General features: G+C 40.9%; 1 protein-coding gene across 1 annotated transcript in view; it reads left to right on the forward strand.

Annotated features, from left to right (window-relative positions):
* Positions 1–22,746, forward strand: part of LOC109931109 (protein unc-13 homolog A) — a 342,784-nt gene that overhangs the window by 236,914 nt on the left and 83,124 nt on the right. Inside the window, exons 33-35 of the mRNA XM_048613913.1 lie at positions 5,977–6,065; positions 8,791–8,943; positions 15,577–15,700. Of these exons, the coding sequence (XP_048469870.1) occupies positions 5,977–6,065; positions 8,791–8,943; positions 15,577–15,700 (366 nt within the window). The remainder of the gene's footprint in view (positions 1–5,976; positions 6,066–8,790; positions 8,944–15,576; positions 15,701–22,746) is intronic.

The following is a 22,746-nucleotide window of genomic DNA, read 5'->3' on the forward strand; positions in this document are numbered from 1 at the left end:
GATTATTTGTATATGAGCAGCTGTTTGGGATAATTCCTATGTATAATGAAAGTGAACAACTGAAACACCAAGAAATTTGAGTGCCATAATGGGCCAATGCTGCAAGCTTCTGTTTTCAGAACCTTCTGACATTAAGGTGGTACCTTGGGTGTTTTCCTTTTCAGTTCTGCTCATATCTCTCCATGATATGTCCAAAGTATTTATGTTGGCAGAAATATGGCAATCCATGCATCACCTATATCCATTCAACACAAACAGGCAAAACTAGTGGGAGCAAGAGAGTGGTATATTCTAATGGGGGAAATGAGTCAAAGCTTTCTTAAGACTACAGTCCTACAACCCTGGTAAGCTGCAACACATTGAGTGTGGTGACACTATTGGTTAATTCCCTTGTCAGCAGTGCAGAAAAATATATAATGATCTGCTGATCTCACATGGCAAGACAGTTACATTTTTCCTTCCTTTCTTTTCCACCACGGACAGGAACACACTCTTCACTCTCTCAACCCTTTCACTGCACTCTGGTTAAAAGTACGTAATGACTGAAGAGTATACGTTATGACTACGTGCTCCCCATCAGACAAAAGCAGTTTTGCACCAACCCAAAATACAATCTTTCACTCTATCATATGCACATCTTGCATCTCTCCTTTAATCTCTCCATTAAACTTGCCAAACATGCCATCATTGCTGATCTTATTACTTATCAATTGAAGTAATACATAAGAAATTAGTATGGGATGCATGGCCAATGCAGTGCCAATCAATAATGTGTCTCCCAGCCACCCAGCCCCTCTTTGTTTCTACCACCATGAGGAAAGCACAATATCTAATATGCAACAGAGGTGAGTAACTCAGCAACTAGAGAGTGTCCTACCGGCCCTAAGTGCATATGTATAGCTACAAATTTCCATTTCCTTGTCTAGTCGTTTCAAGAGAGTAAAGTTTGTTTGTCTCGATCTACTGAGATTTCTTGCAAATCCATCAAAACTACTGCAAGGGGAGGTGAGTATATCTACATTTTAATACCTAAAACATCAAAGAGAAGGATAAAAGCTTTAGCAACTGGGAGAACCAACTCATACAAGTCTGTCCACCTCTGGCCGAAGCATATCACTCTAATTGATAGCAATGTTACTTGGCATAGGCTTCCTCTCACCCACCAGCAATTTATATAGTCATGCTGAGTGATTCACCTGGTGTGAATTCCTCATCATGATGAAATCAGAGAGTGGGAGGTGAATGAACATGTGCAGAAGCAGTTGGTAAAAATACTCATTCCTTAAGAGGTACAGCCATCAGAACTCCGAGTGTACCATTCCTTGACAAAATAATTAAAGGGACATCGAATCAATATGCAGGCTGAGGGAAATTCTTCAGTCTGTGTGACATTTAAGGGGTGTCACTGTGGAGTTTACATCCTCTTTTGCAGCAGCATTTGTGAAAGCTTCCCTTCCATGAAGGGAACAATGCAGCAGATGGGAAGTATGGAGGAATCCCAGATGACAGGAATCAGGAATCAATGGGACTTTTCATTTTCGTAGATGTATGATGGAGGGCACCTTGGGACAGAACTGACTGCTGCCTTGACTGCAGCCACTGTCATTTCTTGACTGGACAGACCCTATCAGACCAGCCATCCAACTGACATGTGAGGCTACAGATCCTGATCTCAGTGGAATGGCAGCAATGGAATTGGCCTAATGGTATTATCACTAGATTATTGACACAGTGCTTAGCACTGCTGTCTCTCAGAGCCAGAGACCCAAGTTTGATTCCAGCCTGGAGTGACTGTTTGTGTGGGGTTTGCACATTCTCCCTGTGTCTGCGTCGGTTTCCTCTGGGTGCTCCAGTTTCCCCTCATAGTCCAAAGATTTGCTGGTTAGTGGATTGGCCATGCTAAGTTGCCATAGTGTCCAGGGGTGTGCAGGGTAGATGGGTTAGCCATTCGAAATGCGGGGTTACAGGGATAGGGTCGGAGGCTGGATCTGAGTGGGATGCTCTTCGGAGGGTCCGTGTGGACTCAATGGGCCAAATGGACTGCTTCCACACTGTAAGGATTCTATTCTATCTATTATTAATCCAGAGGCTCAGGTAATGTTTTGGGGTTGGCACGGCAGCTGGTGGAATTTGAATTCTGTTTTAAAAAAATATGGAATTAAGAATCTGCTGGTGACCATGAAACCACTGTCGATTGTCGGAAAAACCCATCGAGCTGATTAATGTCCTTCAGGGAAGGAAATCTGCCATCCTCTTTTGGTCTGGCCTATGTGAGACTCCAGACTCTCAGCAACCTGGTTGACTCTCAGCTGCCCTCTGAAATGTCTTAGCAAGCCACTCGGTTGTATCGGTCTCTATGAAATCTCAAAGAAAGAAATGAAACTGGATATAACACCTGGCACTGATCTAGGCACCAGCAAAATCAGCCCTTTGACCCTGCAAAGTCTTCCTTACTAATATCTGATAGCTAGTGCCAAAATTTGGAGAGCTGTCTCACAGGCTAGTCAAGCAATAGCTTCACAAAATCATACTTTACAATGTCCCAGGTGCCACCATCACCATCCCTGGATTTGACCTGTCCCACAGACAGGACAGACCCAGAAGAGGTGGCAGCACAGTGGTATACAGAGGGAGTGAGTTGCCCTGGAGTCCTCAACGTTGGCTCCAACATGATGGCATGAAGTCTTATGGCATCAGGTTAAACAAGGTCAAGGAAACCTGCTGATTACCATGGTGATGAATGTTGAACAACCCTTTGAGGAAGCACGTGAGTGTGGCAAGGCTGCAAAATGTACTCTTGTTGGGAGATTGCAATGTCTACTACCAGGAGTGGCTCAGTAGCAATGCTACTGATCAAGCTGGTCACGTCCTAAAGGACATAGCTGCTAGACTGGTTCTGTAGCTGGTGGTGAGGGAACCAACAAAGCGGTAAAATGTAATTGACCTCATCCTCACCAATCTACTGGCTGCAAATGCATCCATCCTTGAATGTATCACTAAGATGATGCACAGTTTTTGTGGAGATGAAGTCCTGCCTTCACATTGAGGATACCCTTCATCATTTTGTGTGGCATTACCACTGCTAAATAGGACAGATTTTGAACATCTAGCAACTCAAGACTGGGTATCTGAGATGTTGTGGGCCATCAACAGCAGCAGAATTATACTTACACACAATCTACAACCTCATGGCCTGGCATATCCCCCACTCAACTATTAGCATCAAGCCAGGGGATCATCCCTGGTTCAATGGAGAGTGCATGAGGATATACCTTAACAGGATTACTTTTGTGCCAAACAGTATAAGCAGCAAGTGATAGACAGAGCTAAGCGATCCCACAACCAATGGACCAGATCTAAGCTCTAGTCCTACCATTTCCGGTCACGAATGGTGGTGGACAATTAAACAACTCCACTGGAGGTGGAGGCTCCACAAACACATCCATCCTTAATGATGGAAGAGCCCAATACCTAAGTGCAAAAGCTAAGTCTGAAGCATTCTCAGTAGTCTTCAGCTAGAAATGCCGAGTCAGTTATCCATCTTGGCCTCCTCCACTGATCCCTAGTGTTACAGATGCCAGTCTTCATCCAATTTGATTCAGTCCATGTGATATCAAGTAACAGTTGGAGGCATTGGATACTGTAAACATTATGGGACTGACAATATTCCTGCAGTAATATTAAAGACATGTACTCCAGACTCACAGCAACCCTAGCCAAGCTGTTCTTGTGTAGCTACAATACTGGCATCTACCTGACAATGGGAAAAATTTTCCAGGAAAGTCTTGTACACAAAAAACAGAGCAAAACCAACCTGGCCATTGACCACCCTGTTAGTCTACTCTTAATCATCAATAATATGAAGGAAAGTGTCAACAATAGTGCTATCAAGCTGTCGTTCCTGCCCTTCTATATGGCTCTAAGGCATGTACTGTCTACAGCAGACACCTTAAGGCACTGGAGCAGTATCACCAATGCTGCTTGCACAAGATCCTGTGAATCTGCTGGGGAGACGGATATACCAACACCAGCGTCTTCAACCAGGCCAACATCCCCAGTATCGAGGCACTGACCACCCTTGATTGGTTGCGACGGCTAGGCATGGCATCCACGTAACTGACACGAGACACCCAAAGCAGGTGCTCTACTCTCAGCTTTGAAACAGCAGGCAAGCCCCAGGTGGATAGAGGAAACGCTTCAGGGATACCCTCAAGGCCTCACTGGTGAAGTGCAGCATTCCCACTGACATCTGGAAATCACTGGCCCAAAACTGTCTAAAGTGGAGGAGGAGCATCTGGGAAGGCATTGAGCACCTGGAGACTTGCTGTCAGGAAAAAGCGAAAGCCAGTTGACAAAAGCGTAAGGCTGGAGTCATACCTGTCATGTGGAAAGTTAACTGTACTTTTTGGAGGTCAGTCATCTCAACTCCAGGACATCGCTGTAGAAATTCCTTAATGCAGTGTCCTCGGTCCAACCATCTTCAGCTGATTCATTAATGACCTTCCCTCCATCATAAGGTCAGAAGTGGAGATGTTTGCTGACAATTATAGAGTGTTCAGCACTATTTGCATCTCCTAGGATACTGAAGCAGTCCATTTCGAATGCTGCAAGACCTGGACAATATCCAGGTTTGGGCTGATAAATGGCAAGTAACTCATCCACCACACAATTGCCAAGCAATGGCTATATCCAATAAGATATAATCTAATCGCCACCCCTTGACATTCAATGGTGTTCCCATCACTGAATCCCCCACTATCAACATCCTGGGTATTACCATTGACCAGAACCTCAACTGGACTCAACTCGCCGTACAAGTACAGTGTCTACAAGAACACATCAGTGGCTAGGAATACAGTGGTGAGTAATTCACCTCCTGACTCCTTCAAAACCTGCCCGCCATTTAAAAGACACAAGTCAGGAGTGTGATGGAATACTCCCCACTTGCTTGGATGAATGCAGCTCCAACAACACTCAAACTTTTCAGCGTCCAGTCAAAGTAGTCTACTTGATTGGTATCACATCTACAAGCATCTGCTCCCTCCACCACCAACACTCAGTAGTAGCAGTGTCTACTATCTACAAGATACACTACAGAAATTCACCAAAGATCCTCGGACAACACTTTCCAAGCCCATGGCCACTTCCATCTAGAAGGACAAGGGGAACAGATGCATGGGAGCACCACCATCTGCAAGTTCTCCTCCAAACCACCCATGATCCTGACTTGGATGTACATTGTTGCTCCTCCACTGTAATTGGGTTAAAATCCTGAAATTCGCTTCCTAAAGGCATTGTGGATGTACCTACAGCCCATGGACTGTAGCGGTTCAAGAAGGCAGCTCACTATCACCTCCTCAGGGGCAACTAGGGAGAGGCAATAAAAGCTGTGCAGCCAGTGATTCCCTCATCCCAAAAGTGAATATAAGAAAACTATAGAAATAAACAGAAAGCTATATGAAAGCTTTCACACTTAGGTGCTACTTTGTTACAAAAAGTAAATACTACCTCTTTCTAGGCTAATTTGCACTGAAAAGACATCACTGTTCATTATCGTGCACAGCCATTAGCTTCTGAGATGGAGTGTTCATATCTGTCAAGAGTTGGAACTATTTGTGATGAATGTTTTTTAATTCTGTTGTGTGGCATTATTCTGTAATTCAAGCGAATCATTGGTACGTGTTGCAATTCCTTTCCCGTTCAGAGAGAGAAAGTGTACATTGGGTTTATACAAACTCTAGTACAGTACTTATCAATGAGAAATTCTGAAGCTTATTTTGATGTGCCATTCAGTTGTGCAATTATGAAAACGATATGAGCATATGAACAAGGATAGAACATTTTACTGCTTGCTTCTGGCCCTCAACAATTTTTTTTTTTAATTCTTTGCTAATTTATTTTTCAACCTGCTATTTTAGCTTGTGTCTTTCTGAATGACTACAGTTTATATAGCAAAATATCCATTTGTATTTTCAGTTGAATGCTGAAGCCAGTGACATCTTAAAAGAGCTGCAAATCAAACTGAATAATGTGCTGGATGATCTCAGCAGGGTTTTTGCATTAAGGTATGAATTTCAACATCTTTTAATGCTTAAAATACATCTGAAATTAAGTTAGTTATGAACTGGAAACCACCTATGAAATGAAGAATTTTCTAAATGACTAAGTTCGGTATGAAACTTTTCAGTTTTGAAGCAAATGTATGTTTGAGTATTGCACACATCAGTATTGCACACATCACACAATGTGCAAGAAATACCAAAGACTAAAAGAATGAGAAGAAAGGGCTGATTGGTTGACAAGTGGGCTTGGATCGATAGAGTTGTTGTCATGGAGAATGTATCAGTTAGATGGTGACTAATTTGCAAGCTTTGTTGAAATTTGCAGGCATTGTCATTGAGAAAAAAAATGGAGAATGATTGTCCCCTGTTGAAGTTAAAAAGGGCATGCTATATGCATTTTCTTCCTGTCTGCAAAGAACACAACACTGTGTATTAATATATGTACCTTCCAGTGTGTGTAACTGCACCACAGTGAGAGGGTGACTATCTTAACTTAGGTGTCAGCAAAATTCATAGAATCCCTACAGACCGGAAGGAGGCCTTTCAGCCCATCAAGTCCACATCAGGCCTCTGAAGAATGCCTACCCCCATAACCCTGCACTTACCATGGCTAATCCACCTAGCCTATGCATCCTAGGACACTCCGGATTATTTAGCAAATGTTGTCCAGTTGCAGAATTGCATCTAAACATGTACCCTTACTTTGAGTTTTCCAAGCAATTGGAGGCAATGGCCTAGTGGTATTATCGCTGGACCGTTAATCCAGAGACCAAGATAATGTTCTGGGTTCAAATCCTGCCAAGGTAGATGGTAGAATTTGAATTCAATAAATTTCTGGAGTTAAGAATCTAGTGATAACCATGATTCCGTTGCTGATAGTCAGGAAAAAAAACCCGTCTGGTTCACTAATGCCCTATAGGGAAGGAAACTGCTATCCTTACCTCGTCTACCCTACATGTGGCTCCAGACCCACAGCAATGTGGTTGACTCTCATTGCCCTCTGGGAAATTGGGGATGGGCAATAAATGCTGCCTAAAAGTGACACCCTCATTCTGTAAATGAATAAAGGGAAAAAAAGCACAGGCAGAAGATGCCCATCACTCAAATGAGTTATGTGGTATATGAATTTCATAGTCAATGTAGTGCTAGATGTGTTGGTTATAATCTCAGACTGGTGGGTTATATCCCTTTGATTGGGTATGGTCAGTACCTTCCTGTTGTAAATCTGCCTATGATAATAACCAATTTAAGATCATCAGTTGAGCTCACAGTGAACACACCTTCGTGCATTGGAAGCTACAACTATTAGTATACAGGGTATGAGCCCTCTTGTGATGTAGTGGTAGTGTCCCTACCCCTGGATCAAGAGGCCTGGGTTCAAGTCCCACCAGCTTCAGAGGTGTGCAGTAACATCTCTGTACAGGTTGATTAGGAAAAAAAAGGTTAATCGACAGGTGTGAGCCCTCTTGTGGCACAACGATAGTGTCCCGATCTCTGTACCGAGAGGCTTGGGTTCAAGTCCCACCTGCTGCAGAGTGTGTGCCTTTGTACAAGTTGATTAGAAAAATAGGTTTATGTACAGGGCCTAGTTCTTTGCAGACAGAAAGAACATGTCCTCATATTGCTCCTATTTCAACTCAACAAAACAGGTGACAGCCATTCTGTGATCCATTTCACAGGTCAGTACCTTGATCAATCAGAGTCAATTTGCCTGATTTGAACAAAACTTGCCAGTTGTTATCTAGCTGGTGCATTCTGCCAATCGGAATCCACTTACCAACAAGTCAAAACCTTCTCCCATACAATAAAATTTTGTCCTCCCTTTATGTTGGTATTTCTTGCAAATTTTCTGATGAGTGCAAGATGAAAAGTTTTGACAAAATGTGTCTTTTTGTTGAGCTATTTTCAAAATGTGCACTATCAAATGACTACTAATGCACACTTGGTAGTTTGTTAGACTGGTGTTCTAATGATTGTCCTGCAACAAAACACTGTACTAGGGCCAGACAATACCTTATACAGAGATAATGATTCTTGTATTTATTACTTTGAGGAAATCATTTTTTATAACCAGCATAATGATGAAGGATCTCTGGACTTGAAATGTTAACTCTGCATCTGTCTCCACAGATGCTGCCAGACTGATTGAGTTCCTCAGTACTCTCTGTTTGTGTTTCAGATTTTTGGCATCCAATTCTTTGTTTTTATTTTTATTTTTATTTTTATTTTATAACAGTTTAAAGTGTTATCTAATAGGTAAAAAGTCCAGGGTGTTAGTAACAATTTCATACATATAAGAAGTACTTAGTTTTGCAATCAAAATTATTAAAAATATATTCATTTTCATTGATTTATTTGCACATTAACCATTACATAAGAACATAAGAACGAGGAGCAGGAGTAGGCTGTCCGGCCCTTCGAGCCTGCTCCGCCACTTAATAAGATCATGGCTGATCTTTTTGAGACTCAGCTCCACTTACCCGTGTTCTCACCGTATCCCTTAATTCCTTTATTGTTCAAAAAAAATCTACCTTATCTTTAAAAACGTTTACTGAAGTAGCGTCAACTACTTCACTGGGCAAGGAATTCTATAGATTGCAAATGAGATTAAAGACCTAGCACAAAAGATACCAGAATTTAATCTCGTGTTTTAGGTCTTTATCCCGGTTTGTTTTAAAGCTTGATTTATTTATAATGTCATGCTTGAATTTTTTTTTGTACTTTTCAGTTTTCAGCCTCACATTGAAGAATGTGTGAAACAGATGGGAGATATTCTGAGCCAGGTGAAAGGAACAGGAAATGTCCCTGCCAGCGCTTGTAACAGTGTGGCTCAGGATGCTGATAATGTTCTCCAACCACTCATGGACCTGCTGGATAGCAAGTTAGTCAGAGTTTTCTACATCTTGAATTCAGAACGTTTGTTGAGCTCATCGCTTAAGTCTTTGAAAGGATTGAGTTGTATGATATTCATCTTCTTTCAAAATAACTACATATGCAAAAGACTCAATTTTGACACCTCATAGTCAGTGGAAACAGAAAATTAGGAAAGGTGTATGGTAGGTGATCAAGCTAATTTGCACAATTAACAAAAGGTCAATATTACCTTCTAATTCGGTTATAGTAGATGAAAGATGTCACACCATGTCATAATACCTAATCTTTTACGTAAGTATTACAAAACAAATTACCCAAGTTTAATTTAAGGTTGAAGAAAATCTGTTGATCCTTTACTATTATAAAATGATAAAAACAGGATAGATTTTATCTTCTTAACTCTAGTTAAAATTTTATAACACCACTATACTAATGATGCTTGATATAGTGACTTCGGAAAAATAAGATTTAAAAATATTTAAATATTTAAAGATATTTAAATCTCTTAAATTATACATGCATCAGGAACATAATCTACTAGGTGTTGGCCATGGCTCAGTGGATAAAAAAACGAGCTCTGGCGAAGAGTCATCTAGACTCGAAATGTTAGCATGCTGTCTCTCCATGGATGCTTTCTGACCCGCTGTGATCTCCAGCATTTGTTGTTTTCAGCACAGTGGATAACATTGTCTCTTCTGAATTAGAGATTTGTGGGTTCAAATCCCCCTCAAATGCTTTGAGAACAACATCTAGGCTAACGTTCCAATACTGTACTGAAGGAATACTGCACTTTTGGAAGTACTGTCTTTTGGGAGAGCTAAGTTCAAATCTGGCCCCTCTAGTGGACATAAAGACCCCATGTACTATTTCAAAAGGTAGCATCATGTTCTAGCAAATAATTATCCTTTAGTCAACCTTACTAAAAAGATCATGTTCTGATTATCATCACATTGTTGACTTATGTCTTACTATATGCAAATTAGCTGCCCCATTTTCAGCATTACAGCAGTAACAACTTCAAAATAATTTAGTTGTCTGCAAAATGCTTTAGATGTACTGAGTTTGTGCAAGCAGCTATACAACTAAGTTTTTTTTTATTTTTATAGCCATGAGATCAAAACAGCCTTAGTAAAGTTTTATGTTTCATAGAATCATAGAATCCCTACAGCGTGAGAGCAAGCCATTTGGCCCATCGAGTCTATACCGACCCTCTGAACAACATCCCACCCAGATCCACCCCCCACTACTCTATCCCTGCATTTCGCATAGCTAATCCATCTAGCCTGCACATCCCTGCACACTATGGGCAATTTAGCATGGCCAATCCAACTAACCTGCACATTTTTTTTGTATTGTGGGAGGAAACCAGAGCACCCAGAGGAAGTCCATGCAGATACTAGGAGAATGTGCAAACTCCACACAGACAGTTGCCCAAGTGTGGAATCAAACCCAGGTCCCTGGTGCTGTGAGGCAGCAGTGCTAACCACTGACCTGCTGTGCCACCCTGTTTCTTTAAGAAAACTACTGCTGTAGTTGCAAAATCAATCTGATCTCAGATCCCTCTATCACCAGAAATTAGGCCAATTGGCCCATCGAGTCTGGTCTGCTATTCAATCATGGCTGATAAGTTTCTGAACCCGATTCTCCTGCTTTCTCACTGTAACTCTTGATCCCCTTGACCCCTTTGACAATCAAGAACCTGTCTACCTCTGTCTTAAATACACTCAATAACCTGGCCTCCACCTTCTGTGGCAATGAATTCCATAAATTCACCACTCTCTGGCTGAAGATGTTTCTCCTTATCTCCATTCAAAAGGGTCTTCCCCTTACTCTAAGACTGTGCCCGTGAGTCCTAGTCTCTCCTGCCAATGGAAACATCTTCCCTACTTCTACTCTGTCCAGGCCATTTAGTATTCTGTAAGTTTAAATTCGATCCCCCCCGATCCTTCTGAATTCCATCGAGCATGAACCCGGGGTCTTCAAATGTTCCTCATATGTTAAGCCTTTCACTCCTGGCATCATTCTCATGAACTTCCTCTGGACCTGCACCAGGGCCAGTACATCCTTCCTGGAGTATGGGGCCCAAAATTGCTCACAATACTCTAATACTATAAAGCCTCAGAAATATATCTCTGCTTTTATAGTCTAGCCCTCTCAAAATAAATGCCAACATTGTATTTGCTTTCCTAACTACAACTCAACATGCAAGTTTACTTGAAGAGAATCCTGGACTAGGACTCCCAAGTCCCTTTGCATGTCGGATTTCTGAATTTTCTCTCCATTTAGAAAATAGTCCATGCCTGTATTCTTCCTACCAAAGTGCATGACCTCACACTTTCCATGTTGTATTCTATCTGTCACTTCTTTGCCCACTCTCCTAACCTGGCTAAATAATTCTGCAGCCTCCCTACCTCCTCAGTATTACTTGTCCCTCCACCTATTGTCTACAAACTTAACCAGAATGCCCTCAATTCCTTCAGCTAGATCATTAATGTATAAAGTGAAAAGTTGTGATGCTTGTGGAACAACACTGGTCACCACTAGTCACCACCTTTTAACCCCACTCTCTGCTTTCTGCCAGATAGCCAATTGTCTATCCATGCTATTAACTTGCCTCTAACATCATGGGTCCTTATCTTACTCAGCAGCCTGCTGTGTGGCACCTTGTTAAAGACCTTCTTGAAGTCTAGGTAGATAACATTCACTGGCTGTCCTTGGTCTAACCTGCTCATTGGTTCCTCAAAGGATTCTAACAGATTTGTCAGGCATGACCTCCCCTTGATGAAGCCTCACTGATTTTGTCCTATTTTACCATGCACTACCAAGTATTCAGAAATCTCATTCTTCACAATGGACTCCAAAATGTTACCAACGATAGAGGGCGAATTGGCCTGTAATTTCCTTGGTTTTGCTTTACTCCCTTCTTAAACAGGAGGTTACATTAGTGATTTTCCAGTCCTCTGGGGCCCTCCCTGAGTCCAGTGATTCCTGAAAGATCACCACTAACACCTCCACTATCTCTTCAGCTGTCTCCTTCAGAACACTGGGGTGTAGTCCATCTTGTCCAGGTGATTTATCCACTTTAAGACCTTCCAGTTTTTCCACACCTTCTCCCTGGTGATGGCCACTATACTCATCTCTGCCTCCCAACTCTGTTGAATTTGTGGGATATTATTCATGTCTTCAACCGTGAAGACTGAGGCAAAGTACTTATTCAGTTCCTCAGCCATTTCTTTGTTCCCCATTACTACTACTCCAGCATCATTTTCCAGCAGCCCATTATCTGTCTTTTGCCCTTTATATATCTAAAGAACTCTTGCAATCTTCTTTTACATTACTGGCTAGCTTACCCTCATACTTAATCTTCTTCCTCCTTATTTCTTTTTTTCATTGTCCTCTGTTCGTCTATTTAGGCTTCCCAATCCTCTCCAATGTAGACTGCCCTTCGCTGCATTATATGCTTTCTCCTTTGCTTTTATGCTGTCCTTGAATTCCCTTGTCCATCAATGGTTGCCTTCTCTTCAATTAGTATGCTGTTTTTTCCTGGGGATGAATGTTTGCTGTGTGTCCCAAATTACTCCCAGAAACTCCTGCCATTGGTGTTCCACTGTCTTACCTGCTAGGCTCCTCTCCCAGTCAGTTTTGGTCAGCTCCTCTTTCATGCCTCTGTAGTTGCCTTTGTTCAGCTGTCATATTATTTCATCTGATTCCACCTTCTCCCTCTGAAATTGCAGAGTAAATTCTATCATATAAGGTCACTGCCTCCAAAGGGTTCCTTTACCTTAAGCTCCTTTATCAAGTCTGCCTCATTGCACAACACTAAATCCAAAATTGCCTGTTCCCTAGTGGGCTCCACCACAAGCTGCTCCAAAAAACCATCTCGTAGACATTCCACAAAAATTATTTTTCTCGCATTCCACTACCAACCTGATTTTCCCAGTCCATCTGCATATTGAAATCCTCCATGATCACTGTAACCTTGCCTTTCTTACGTGCCTTTTCTATCTCCTGATCTATCTTGTGCCCCAAATCCTGACTACTGTTTGGAAGCCTGTACATAACTCATGTCATGGGATTTTTTAACCTTTGCGGTTTCTCAACTCTACCCACACAAATGTTACATCATCTGACCCTACTTCATTTCTTGCTATTGATTTAATTTAATTTCTTACTAATAAGGCAACCCCACCCCCTCTGCTCACCTGCTTGTCTTTTCAGTAGATAACAAGGTGTGGAACTAGATGAACACAGCAGGCCAGGCAGCATCAGAGGAGCAGGAAAGCTGACGTTTCGGGTCCCTGCTCCTCTGATGCTGCTTGGCCTGCTGTGTTCATCCAGTTCCACACCTTGTTATCTCCGACTCCAGCATCGGCAGTTCCTACTATCTCTGTCTTTTCAGTAGGATGTATACCCTTGGTTATTTAGCTCCCAATCCTGATCCCCTTGCAGCCACATCTCCGTGATGCCCACTGCATCTTACCTGCCAATTTCTCATTTACCTTATTTTGTATACTGCGTGCATTCAGATACAACACTTTCAGTCCTGTATTGACTGTCCCTCTTCTCATTGTCATTTGTTTATCCAGTGTGCTTGAAGTTTGATTCTTAAACCTTTCCAAACACACTGTCCTGTTTTGTGTGCTGGAGATTTTAATAACCTCTCCTGAGTTCTCCTTTCCTTTAATTTTTTTCATATTTTTCCAACCAGTTGGATCCATCCCCACAGATGTTAACCTGCTGCTTTGTTTCCCATTGGCCATTATACTACTTGGAGTTTTATCGTTCACTTACTCCCCACTTTCTAATTTAAAGTCCTGTTGACCACCCTATTTGCCCTGTTCACTAGAACATTGGTCCCAGGTCGGTTCAGGTGGAGACTGTCCCAGTGGTATAGATCCCTCCTGTTCCAATACTGATGCCAGTGCCCCATGAAAAGGAACCCCTCTTTCCCGTACCACACTTTTAGCCATGTGTTTACTTCCCTTGTTCTCGCATCTCTATGCCAATTTGCATGTGGGCTGAGTTGTAATCCGGAGATTATAACCCTTGAGGACCTGTTCTTTAATTTTTTTCCCAGTTCTTGATAATCCCTATACAAGTCCTCTTTCCTAGTCTTGCCTATGTTGTTTGTCCCAACGTGGATCACAACAACTGGATCCTCCCCCTCCCTCTCCAATATCAAGCCGGTCAGAGATATGTCAGGGTGAGGGACCAGGCAGAGAACATACCATGGAGGACTCTCTATCCTGCTTACAAAGGATGCTCTCTATTCCCCTAATTATAGAATCCCTGCAACTGACGCTTGTCTTTTTGCTCCGCCGTCTTGAATGGCCTTCTGTGCCACAGTGCCGTGGTCAGTCAGCTCATCCTTCCTACAGTCCTTTCCTTATCCACACAGGGAGCAAGAACCTGTTGGACAAGGTCAAGATCTAGAATCATAATCATAGAATCCCTGCAGTGTGGAAGCAGGCCATTTGGCCCAACAAGTCCACACCACCGTTCCAAAGAGATCCCACCCAATCCCATCCCCTACTCCTTCCCTGTAACCCTACATTTCCCATGGCTAGTCCACCTAACTTACACAGCGGAACACTATGGTCGATTTAGCATGGCCAATCCACCTAACCCGCACATCTTTGGACTGTGGGAGGAAACCAGAGCACCTGGAGGAAACCCACGCAGACATGGGGGAATGTGCAAACTCCACACAGACAGTGGCCCGAGGGTAGAATCGAACCCAGGTCCCTGGTGCTGTAAGGCAGCAGTGCTAATCACTGAACCACCATGCTGCCCTGAAGGCTCCTCTGTTTCTGAATGCAGGATCCCTCTACCTGCCTCACTTGTAGTCACACCCTGCTGTCCCTAGCCACTGACCAAATTTGTGGTACTTTTATCTACCAGGTGTGACTGCCTCCTGAAGCAGAGCGACCAAGTGATTCTTCCCCTTCCCGGATGTGCCGCAGTGTCTGAAGCTCGGACTTCAGCTCATCAATTCTGAGCCAAAGTTCCTCGAGCAACTAACACTTGCTGCAGATGTGGTCACTGCAGTTCGCAATGGGATCAGGCAGCTCCCACATCATACAGCCACAGCATGTCACCTGCCCAGCCATTTCCACTTAGTTAATTTATTAGTTAGTTAATCATTTATTAATTAGCTTTGAAGTTTTTTTTCAAATTTAGGACAAATAAACTTCAGCTCATCCAAAGCTCTGCTGCCTGTTTCCTAACAAATACTGTGCCTTGTTCAAATATCACCTCTTTTTTCACTGATGTACATTAGCTTCGAGTCTGGCATTGCCTCAAATTTTAAAATTTGTTTCTGTGTTCAGATTCCTTCATTCTCAGCTCTATGGCCATAACCATCTCCAGCTCCATAACCCTGCACTCCTTCATTTCTGGCCTTCTATGCAAAATGAATTTACTTCACTGCATTATTGGCTGCCATGACTTCAAATAGCAAGGCCTTTAGTTCTAGAATGTTCTCTGTAAGCCTGCCGTTTTATGTCTCTCTCTGCCATTAAAACACACCATATAACATGTCTCTTTGAAGTGCCGTGGAATAAGTTAAAAGCCCTAAATGTTTACAAATTGTCGCAGTTACTACTTTTAAATATTTGTGTAAATTTTCTTCCTCTTCCAGTTTGACACTCTTTGCAAAAATCTGTGAGAAAACTGTGTTGAAACGTGTCTTAAAAGAATTATGGAGGATTGTAATGAACACAATGGAGAAAACTATTGTCTTGCCACCTTTAACTGATCAAACAGTGAGTAGCAGGTTCTGAATTTAAATTAATGTTTCTGGTTTAGTGAATCTGTACAGCAAATTAATGTAGCATGGCCAAAAGAAATATTGGATTGAACTATTGTGTCTGTAGAAAAATAAAGTGATCAATCATGTTAATTTTAAAATATTCTATATATTATTCATAATCGCCAATCTTTGTAAAAATAGGTAACAATATTTGAGTTTACTTTTATTATATGAAGATTATACTATTATGAGAAGGTGCTGTAAATTAGTAATAAAATGTACACAGAAGGAAAACTCACCATGTTGAATTGAGTTCCTTGCCCAGATATTTTCTAATGGATAAGCTGAACTGGGACATTGGTCAATGTAAGCATTTGAAAAATGCATTCTATTTCAATTATTGTAAGCATTCCTTTTATTTACCAATGCTGTAAGTAAGATCAAAATAGAGCGACAACTATTTCTCCTAGGTTTTGGGTTTGGTAAAGTCTTTCTTTCTTCAACCTAGTTCTGTCAGTCCTACGCAGAAAAAGAATGGGGGAAAGCGTTGTTAATTTAAATTAATTTTCACCAGATACTCTGATTGTATAGTAAGCATTTGCTTCTGTGTTAATAGTAATTAAATCTACCTTCCTTTGCAAAAGAAGGGAAACATTTTAATAGTAATTGCTTAGCTGCCAAGAATTTAACCTCCATGAAGACCTTTGTCATTAAGATTGAAATTTTGTTCAGAGTGCAGTGTGGGCACTGATACAAAATATGATCTTTACTTTCCGTAAATCCATTTTTTAATTAAATGGTACTTGTCTGAAAGGGCAAGAGCTTTTTTTGAAAGGCTTTCAAATACTTAGTGGTTTTTATTGTCAACATATCACAGATTTTTAATCATTAGAACCTTCAGATTTCAGTCTGTTTTTAAAAAAAATCTAACCAAATGACTTTAGTGTTGAAAAGTTTTCATTAACAAGGTTATAAAATCAACTGATTTGAAGTTTGTATTTAAACGAGAAAAGTAATATGTTGGTCTGATTATCATTTTCTTTAATTATTCTGCTCTCTGATAATGGCAGATGATTGTAAGTACAGCACTGTGTCTGTCTGTCTGTCTGCTGTGCGTTCAGTAGAATCAGCCAGAACTGTTGTGTGTGGCTGCGCTCGTCAGTGTATGCTGCCACGAGCTGATGCACATGGCTGACTCTGGTTAATGATAACTACGTCTGCTAGGCTCCTGTTCCTGAGATTTCCCTTGTTTTGTCAGTTGAATGTTTGCTCCTTTTGGATTTAAAAAGTCTGTTAGAAGTGTGTTGTATGTTTACAGCTCAATGCTGGATGTGCATACTAAGGAACTGCTCAAGTAAATAAGCTAACTGCTTGTCTTTGTTGAACTGTTATTATGTATATGAGTTGCTACCACAGATTAATTAACAGCTGCAGTATATGTGTTTTGAACCTGTTGGCTGATTCTTTTCCTGCAAGAGATGGCCATTCAGAGACACCATGCTGCGATGCCTCTGCAGTCATGTTTTGTTTATTGTTCACTGTAAGATTTACTAACAGTGATGAGCACTGCATTCCTTACTCCAAAATTGTTTTCTCAATATATAACATTTTGTGCTCTTAGTTGCTTTGTGTATTGATAGTGAAGAATAAGTTCAATAGTTGAAACGTTACAGGAACATAATTAGATTACAAATAAACATGTTACAGATTATCTGAGACAGATATTAGCATAGTTATTTGGAGCTGATACAGTGATAATCACTGTCTACTTTTCCTCCCATGCCATTTATTCCTTTAATTACCCTCATCTGATGAAATACAATTCTACAGTCCCTGGTATCTCTCTGACACTTCATCCAAGTAATCACTTATCATGTGTAAGCTTAAATAATGAGCATATATAAGCTATTTGATCCTGGAAGACACTATTCTCAGATGCCCACAGACACACTGTAAGCTTAAAAAGTGTTCATAAAATATGTTAAAAGCTAGCATCAAGCACATACCATGAACAGTAAATTTAAGTTTTGTTTTAAAATCGAAAGGGAAACCAGAATACTGTGCAGTGTATATTTTTGCACAGCCATTTGGATTTGCACATTATGACAATACAACTGATTACATCTTATGCTTTTTGTTAACCAATTTCTATTTATTTTTAAAGCATAATTTCATAGGCCTGTTCAGTTATGGTGCAGAACTTGGTGTGTTCTTTTTTAAAAAGAGCACCCTCTAACCAAATACCAATTTCATATAATGGCTAGATCGCAGTCTTGTAAAACAACTTTAATTTCTGAGAAATGTGATCGACATGCTTTTGAATATTGTGTTCAAATTATTAGTCAGCTGGAATCATTAAAAGCAATCATTAATCTAACTTGAACTGAAAACTGCTAACACCTGAATTATTCACATGTGCCTTCTGTTTTAGTTTATTAGCCACAATGAAAATAAATGAATGCTGATTATTTGTGAATTTAATATTACAACCTTCAGAAATTAATCCAACCAATACAGACTAAGGTTCTTTAGGAGAACACCTTCAAGTTAAATCACATCTCTTACAAATAATGAATTTAATGTTTGGTTACAATGTGGTTGGGTTCTGATAAGTATTTTCACATGTTTGTTAGCATTGTATGTCACTGTATCAACCAGAATTTGATACCAAACATTCATATGGATTCATAAGAATTTATTTTGTTAAAAAGCAATCAATATTTCTGATCCAGACTGCAAGGTCAAGCAGTTTTAGCCTGCTGCTTTAATTCTGGAATAGGAATGAATGAATTACAGACTCTAATACTGCAGTGCAAACATGCAACACAAAAGGCTAATTGTGAAGAGTTCTGAATAGCAGGTAAGGAGAAAGAGGAACTCGGAGTATACATTCCTCTCAGCATATTATCTTTAAAAGAAAGGAATTAAATCGCAAGCAACTTTGCAAAAGCCTGTAACATGCAATAATAATAAGATTTATATATTGGGTTGAAAGGTATAACATTTGTTTGGAATAATACTCATGACTTATTGGAAACTGCTTACAGTCTTTTTCCAGAGGTTTCCAGTAACCTGGGGTTTTCCATACATGGTGTCTTTTACATGGAATCTGTGACATCTGTAAACAAAGAAGGCAATGGCAATTGAAGTACCCTTACCAATAAATGCAGAGTTTCTTCTAATCTAAATGACATAATAAAAGATAAATAAGACCGAGAAGTACAGATGCGATTATGGATGAGGGATGGATAGGAAAAATTTTAAAATAATATTTTTTCGTATAAGTCTGCATTGTTAATTTTCCAAAGAAGGAATGAGACTCTGCAGCTGGGGAAAAAATTACTTTTCAGGGCCACTTAGGCTAGTCAAAATTAATTATGACTTATTCCATTGTCACAAATTCACTCTCACTTCTAAATGTAGTCTCAATAACAGCCTTAACTTTTTCAGTTGTCTTTAGTGTGCTACAAATTGATAGATGCTGAAAATTCACATCATTGCTGATTTCAGTGATGAGTCTTTTTGACAAAGACTGCAACAACAACTTCCTTTAGAGTACTGGGATATTTCTGGCAGCAACTTCTAGATTTCTAAGTTTATCTGTTCAGGTGTGTAGGTCAGAATGGCTGTCAGATTTACTCTGCACTGATGCTGAATGCAAATAGATTCACTGATATTATTACAGCAAAACCCACGTAATAAATTGCCTCTGTGAATCACCAGTAGTCTATCTCTACTATAGCTAGCAAGCAAAATTTTTTGACAGTTCTGGGAGTTTTAGGCTTTAGGAGCTTTATCACAATGTAGATTTTGATTGACTATTGGCTGGAAGTTTGAAGCTGATAATATACATAACTTCACAAGTAGAACTAAACACTGGGACTGTGAACCAAATACATTGTCAAGTTTGGTCATAGAGTTTGTAAAGGGATCTAAACACAATATTTGGAAATCTCTGTAAATTAAATGCAGAAAGATCATGAGACTCTTACCTTATTCTCTTTACTGTGCAAATTATTGAGTGTCTTTTTCCTTCATAAGAGAAGCATTCAATTCTCTCTTACAAGTCACGATAAGAGATTAAAACTAATTTACAGCAGACATGTTAAAGTTGGAGCCAACAATCTACATCTTCGCTAGGTATTAAATTTCTTTCAAATTGAGCGTCATGGCTTCAAGGCGTTTCTGGAGACCTCATCACATGGTCTAAGCTAACATTTCAGAGCAGAACTGAAGGTGTAGAAAGTGGCACCCTTCAAGTCATAAATTGTGAGGATGATGCTAAGCGACTTCAGAGAGACATTGATAAGTTGGCCAAATGGGCAGACACCTGGCAGATGAATTTTAATGTGGAGAAATGTGACATAATGTATTTTGGTAGAAGAAACACGGAGAAGCAATACAGGCTTAAAGATACAACTTTGAGGGAATGTCAATTTGAAAGAAAGTTAATACCTAGCGAAGATGTAGATTGTTGGCCCCAACTTTAACATGTCTGCTGTAAATTAGTTTCTGAAGAAGGGTCTAGGCCCGAAACGTCAGCCTTCCTGCTCCTCTGATGCTGCTTGGCCTGCTGTGTTCATCCAGCTCTACAGCTTGTTATCTCAGATTCTCCAGCATCTGCAGTTCCTACTAACTTTGAGGGGAGGACAGGAGCAGACGGACCTTGGGGTTCAAGTACACAATTCCCTGAAGGTGGCCCAGCAAGCTGAAACAGTTGTTGAGAAGCTTATAGGATCCTTGGGTTTATAAAGAGAGGCATAGAGTATAAAAGCAAGGAAGTGATGCTGCCCCTCTAAGTCTTGCTCAGAACACATTTGGAGTATTGTGTTCTTTTCTGGGCACCTTATTTAAGGAAGGATGTCAAAGCCCTGGAGAGAGGTCAAAGGTGATTTACTAGAATGATACCAGGAGTGAGGGATTTCAGATTCAAGGAAAGATTAGAGAAATTGTGCTTATTCTCCTTGGAGCAGAAATGATTAAGAAGTTGTCTTATTGAGGTATTCAAACAATTTTGACAGAGTAAAGAATGATATTCTGTGTCCATTAGTTGGTGTGTCAGTAATTAGGGGTCACAATTTCAAGATTGTCAGCAAAAGAGCTAGGAGTCTTTACTCGGGAATTTGTTAGGATTCGGAATGAGCTGCCTGGGAGAGAGGTGGAGGTAGATTCCATAGGAGATTTCAGAAGAGAGCTGGATATATACTTGAAAGTGATGAATTTAGAGGGCCACAGAGAAAGGATTTGAGAATGTAACTATTTGGGTAGCTCTTTCGGAAGCCACTGCAGACATTTTATAGCTAATTATAGCTAATTTATAGCTGCCTTCTGTACTGTAAAATTCTACAATTTTATAAATGTGATATTGGCTGGGATTCGTTGAGTCAATGGGGATTTCTCCCACCAGAGAACTGGTGAAACATCCTGTGAGCTCCATGATGGAGACCCGATCGATTAAATGGCCACTGTTGAGTCTTCCCCACAATTGAGATCCCTGGCAGTGCAAGTCCTGCCTACTGAGAGCAATCAGCCACTCGGAGACTGGGAGCTCCTTATGGTTTGAATGTTAATAGTTTTATTGAAAATAACTATATATACAAGAGAAGGTAAGAGAGGACATCTTTTTGGACGCCCTACAGACTCCGGCTTCGGTTCCTTGTGATCTTCTGTCGTTATGACATAAGAAATAAGAACAGACCATTCAACACTTTTGCACATGATCTAGCTATTCTTAGGATAAAGGTGCAATTAGCCTTACACTTCACAACTGCTGGAGCACAGCACCCAGCAGAGGCCCAGAGATATCATGGGTAAGTGAAAGTGGGCTGGGGGAATCATGGGTAAACGCAGAGACGTGGCTTTCAGTGGCTCCTCCCCATCTGACATTGGCTCCCTTAATCAGGAAGAAAAGTGCCTTTAAATCAAGTCCCTGACTGGCTGCCTCAAAGACTCCAGGGTGTTATTTTAAGAGGAGTAACGAGTTCACCCAGTGTGTTGGACAACTTATTCGATCAACATTGATAAAGCAGATGTTTTGATCATCAGTATGAATTAGGTTTGAGAAATAATACTTTTTGTGAATTAGCTATAATATTTGCTTGTTTAACAAAAGTGACTTCATTCAATTGTCCTTTGTTAGCAGAGAAGCATTTTGCAATATCCTAACCACTTGAAAGGAAGTTATTTTTTCTTAAAGGGGTGCTGATGGCACAGTGCTGTTGTCATGGACTAGCAATCCTGAGTCCCAGATAATGTTCTGGGGGACCTGAGTTTGATTCCAGACCCACAGCAAGGTGGTTGATTCTTAACTGCTTTCTGAAATGGCTTACCGAGCCATTCAGTTACATCAAAAGGAATTGTCTGAACAAAAGAAATGAATTGGCCTAGAAAGCGAAATGCCAACACCTAACTCAGCCCTGTCAATGCTGCAAAGTCTTCCTTACCAGAAATTGAGTGAGTTGTTTTCCAGAAGAGTCCAGCCACAATCTGATATAGTCATACTCACGGGGTTATAACTTACACAGTGTGTCTGGGACAACACCACTGCCATTCCTTGGTATATGTTATGAAACCAACAAGACAGATTAGCGTATGTGGCAGCAATATGGTATACTGTCAGAAGAGAGTTGCCCTGGTTGTCTCATGGCACCATGTTAAAAGTGGGCAAGGAAATCACATTGCACCCCCCTCCACCCCATGTCCTGAATGTGCAAGCACATATGCACATATGCCCCCATACCCCGCACCCTCACCCAGACCCTCCCCCCCCCCCCCCCCAACACACACACACAGACACACACACACACACCATATGGACAAAAGGGCTGAATTCCAGTGATTGCCTTTGACAAAAGTCTGCTTTTGGCCAAATGTGGCATTGAGAAGCCCTGGTAAAACTAGAATTAATGGGAATCAGGTTAAAGCTCTCTGCTGCTTCGAATCATACCTGGCACAAAGGAAACAGAATGTGGTTCTTGGAGGTCAGTTATCTAAGCTCCAACAGTTTGTCAAGATAGTTTCCTAGGCTCAACCATCTTCAGCTGCTCCATGGTAAGGTCA

This window comes from Rhincodon typus, chromosome 29 (genome assembly GCF_021869965.1).
Source record: "Rhincodon typus isolate 14 chromosome 29, sRhiTyp1.1, whole genome shotgun sequence".
Classification (NCBI taxonomy): Eukaryota; Metazoa; Chordata; class Chondrichthyes; order Orectolobiformes; family Rhincodontidae; genus Rhincodon; species Rhincodon typus.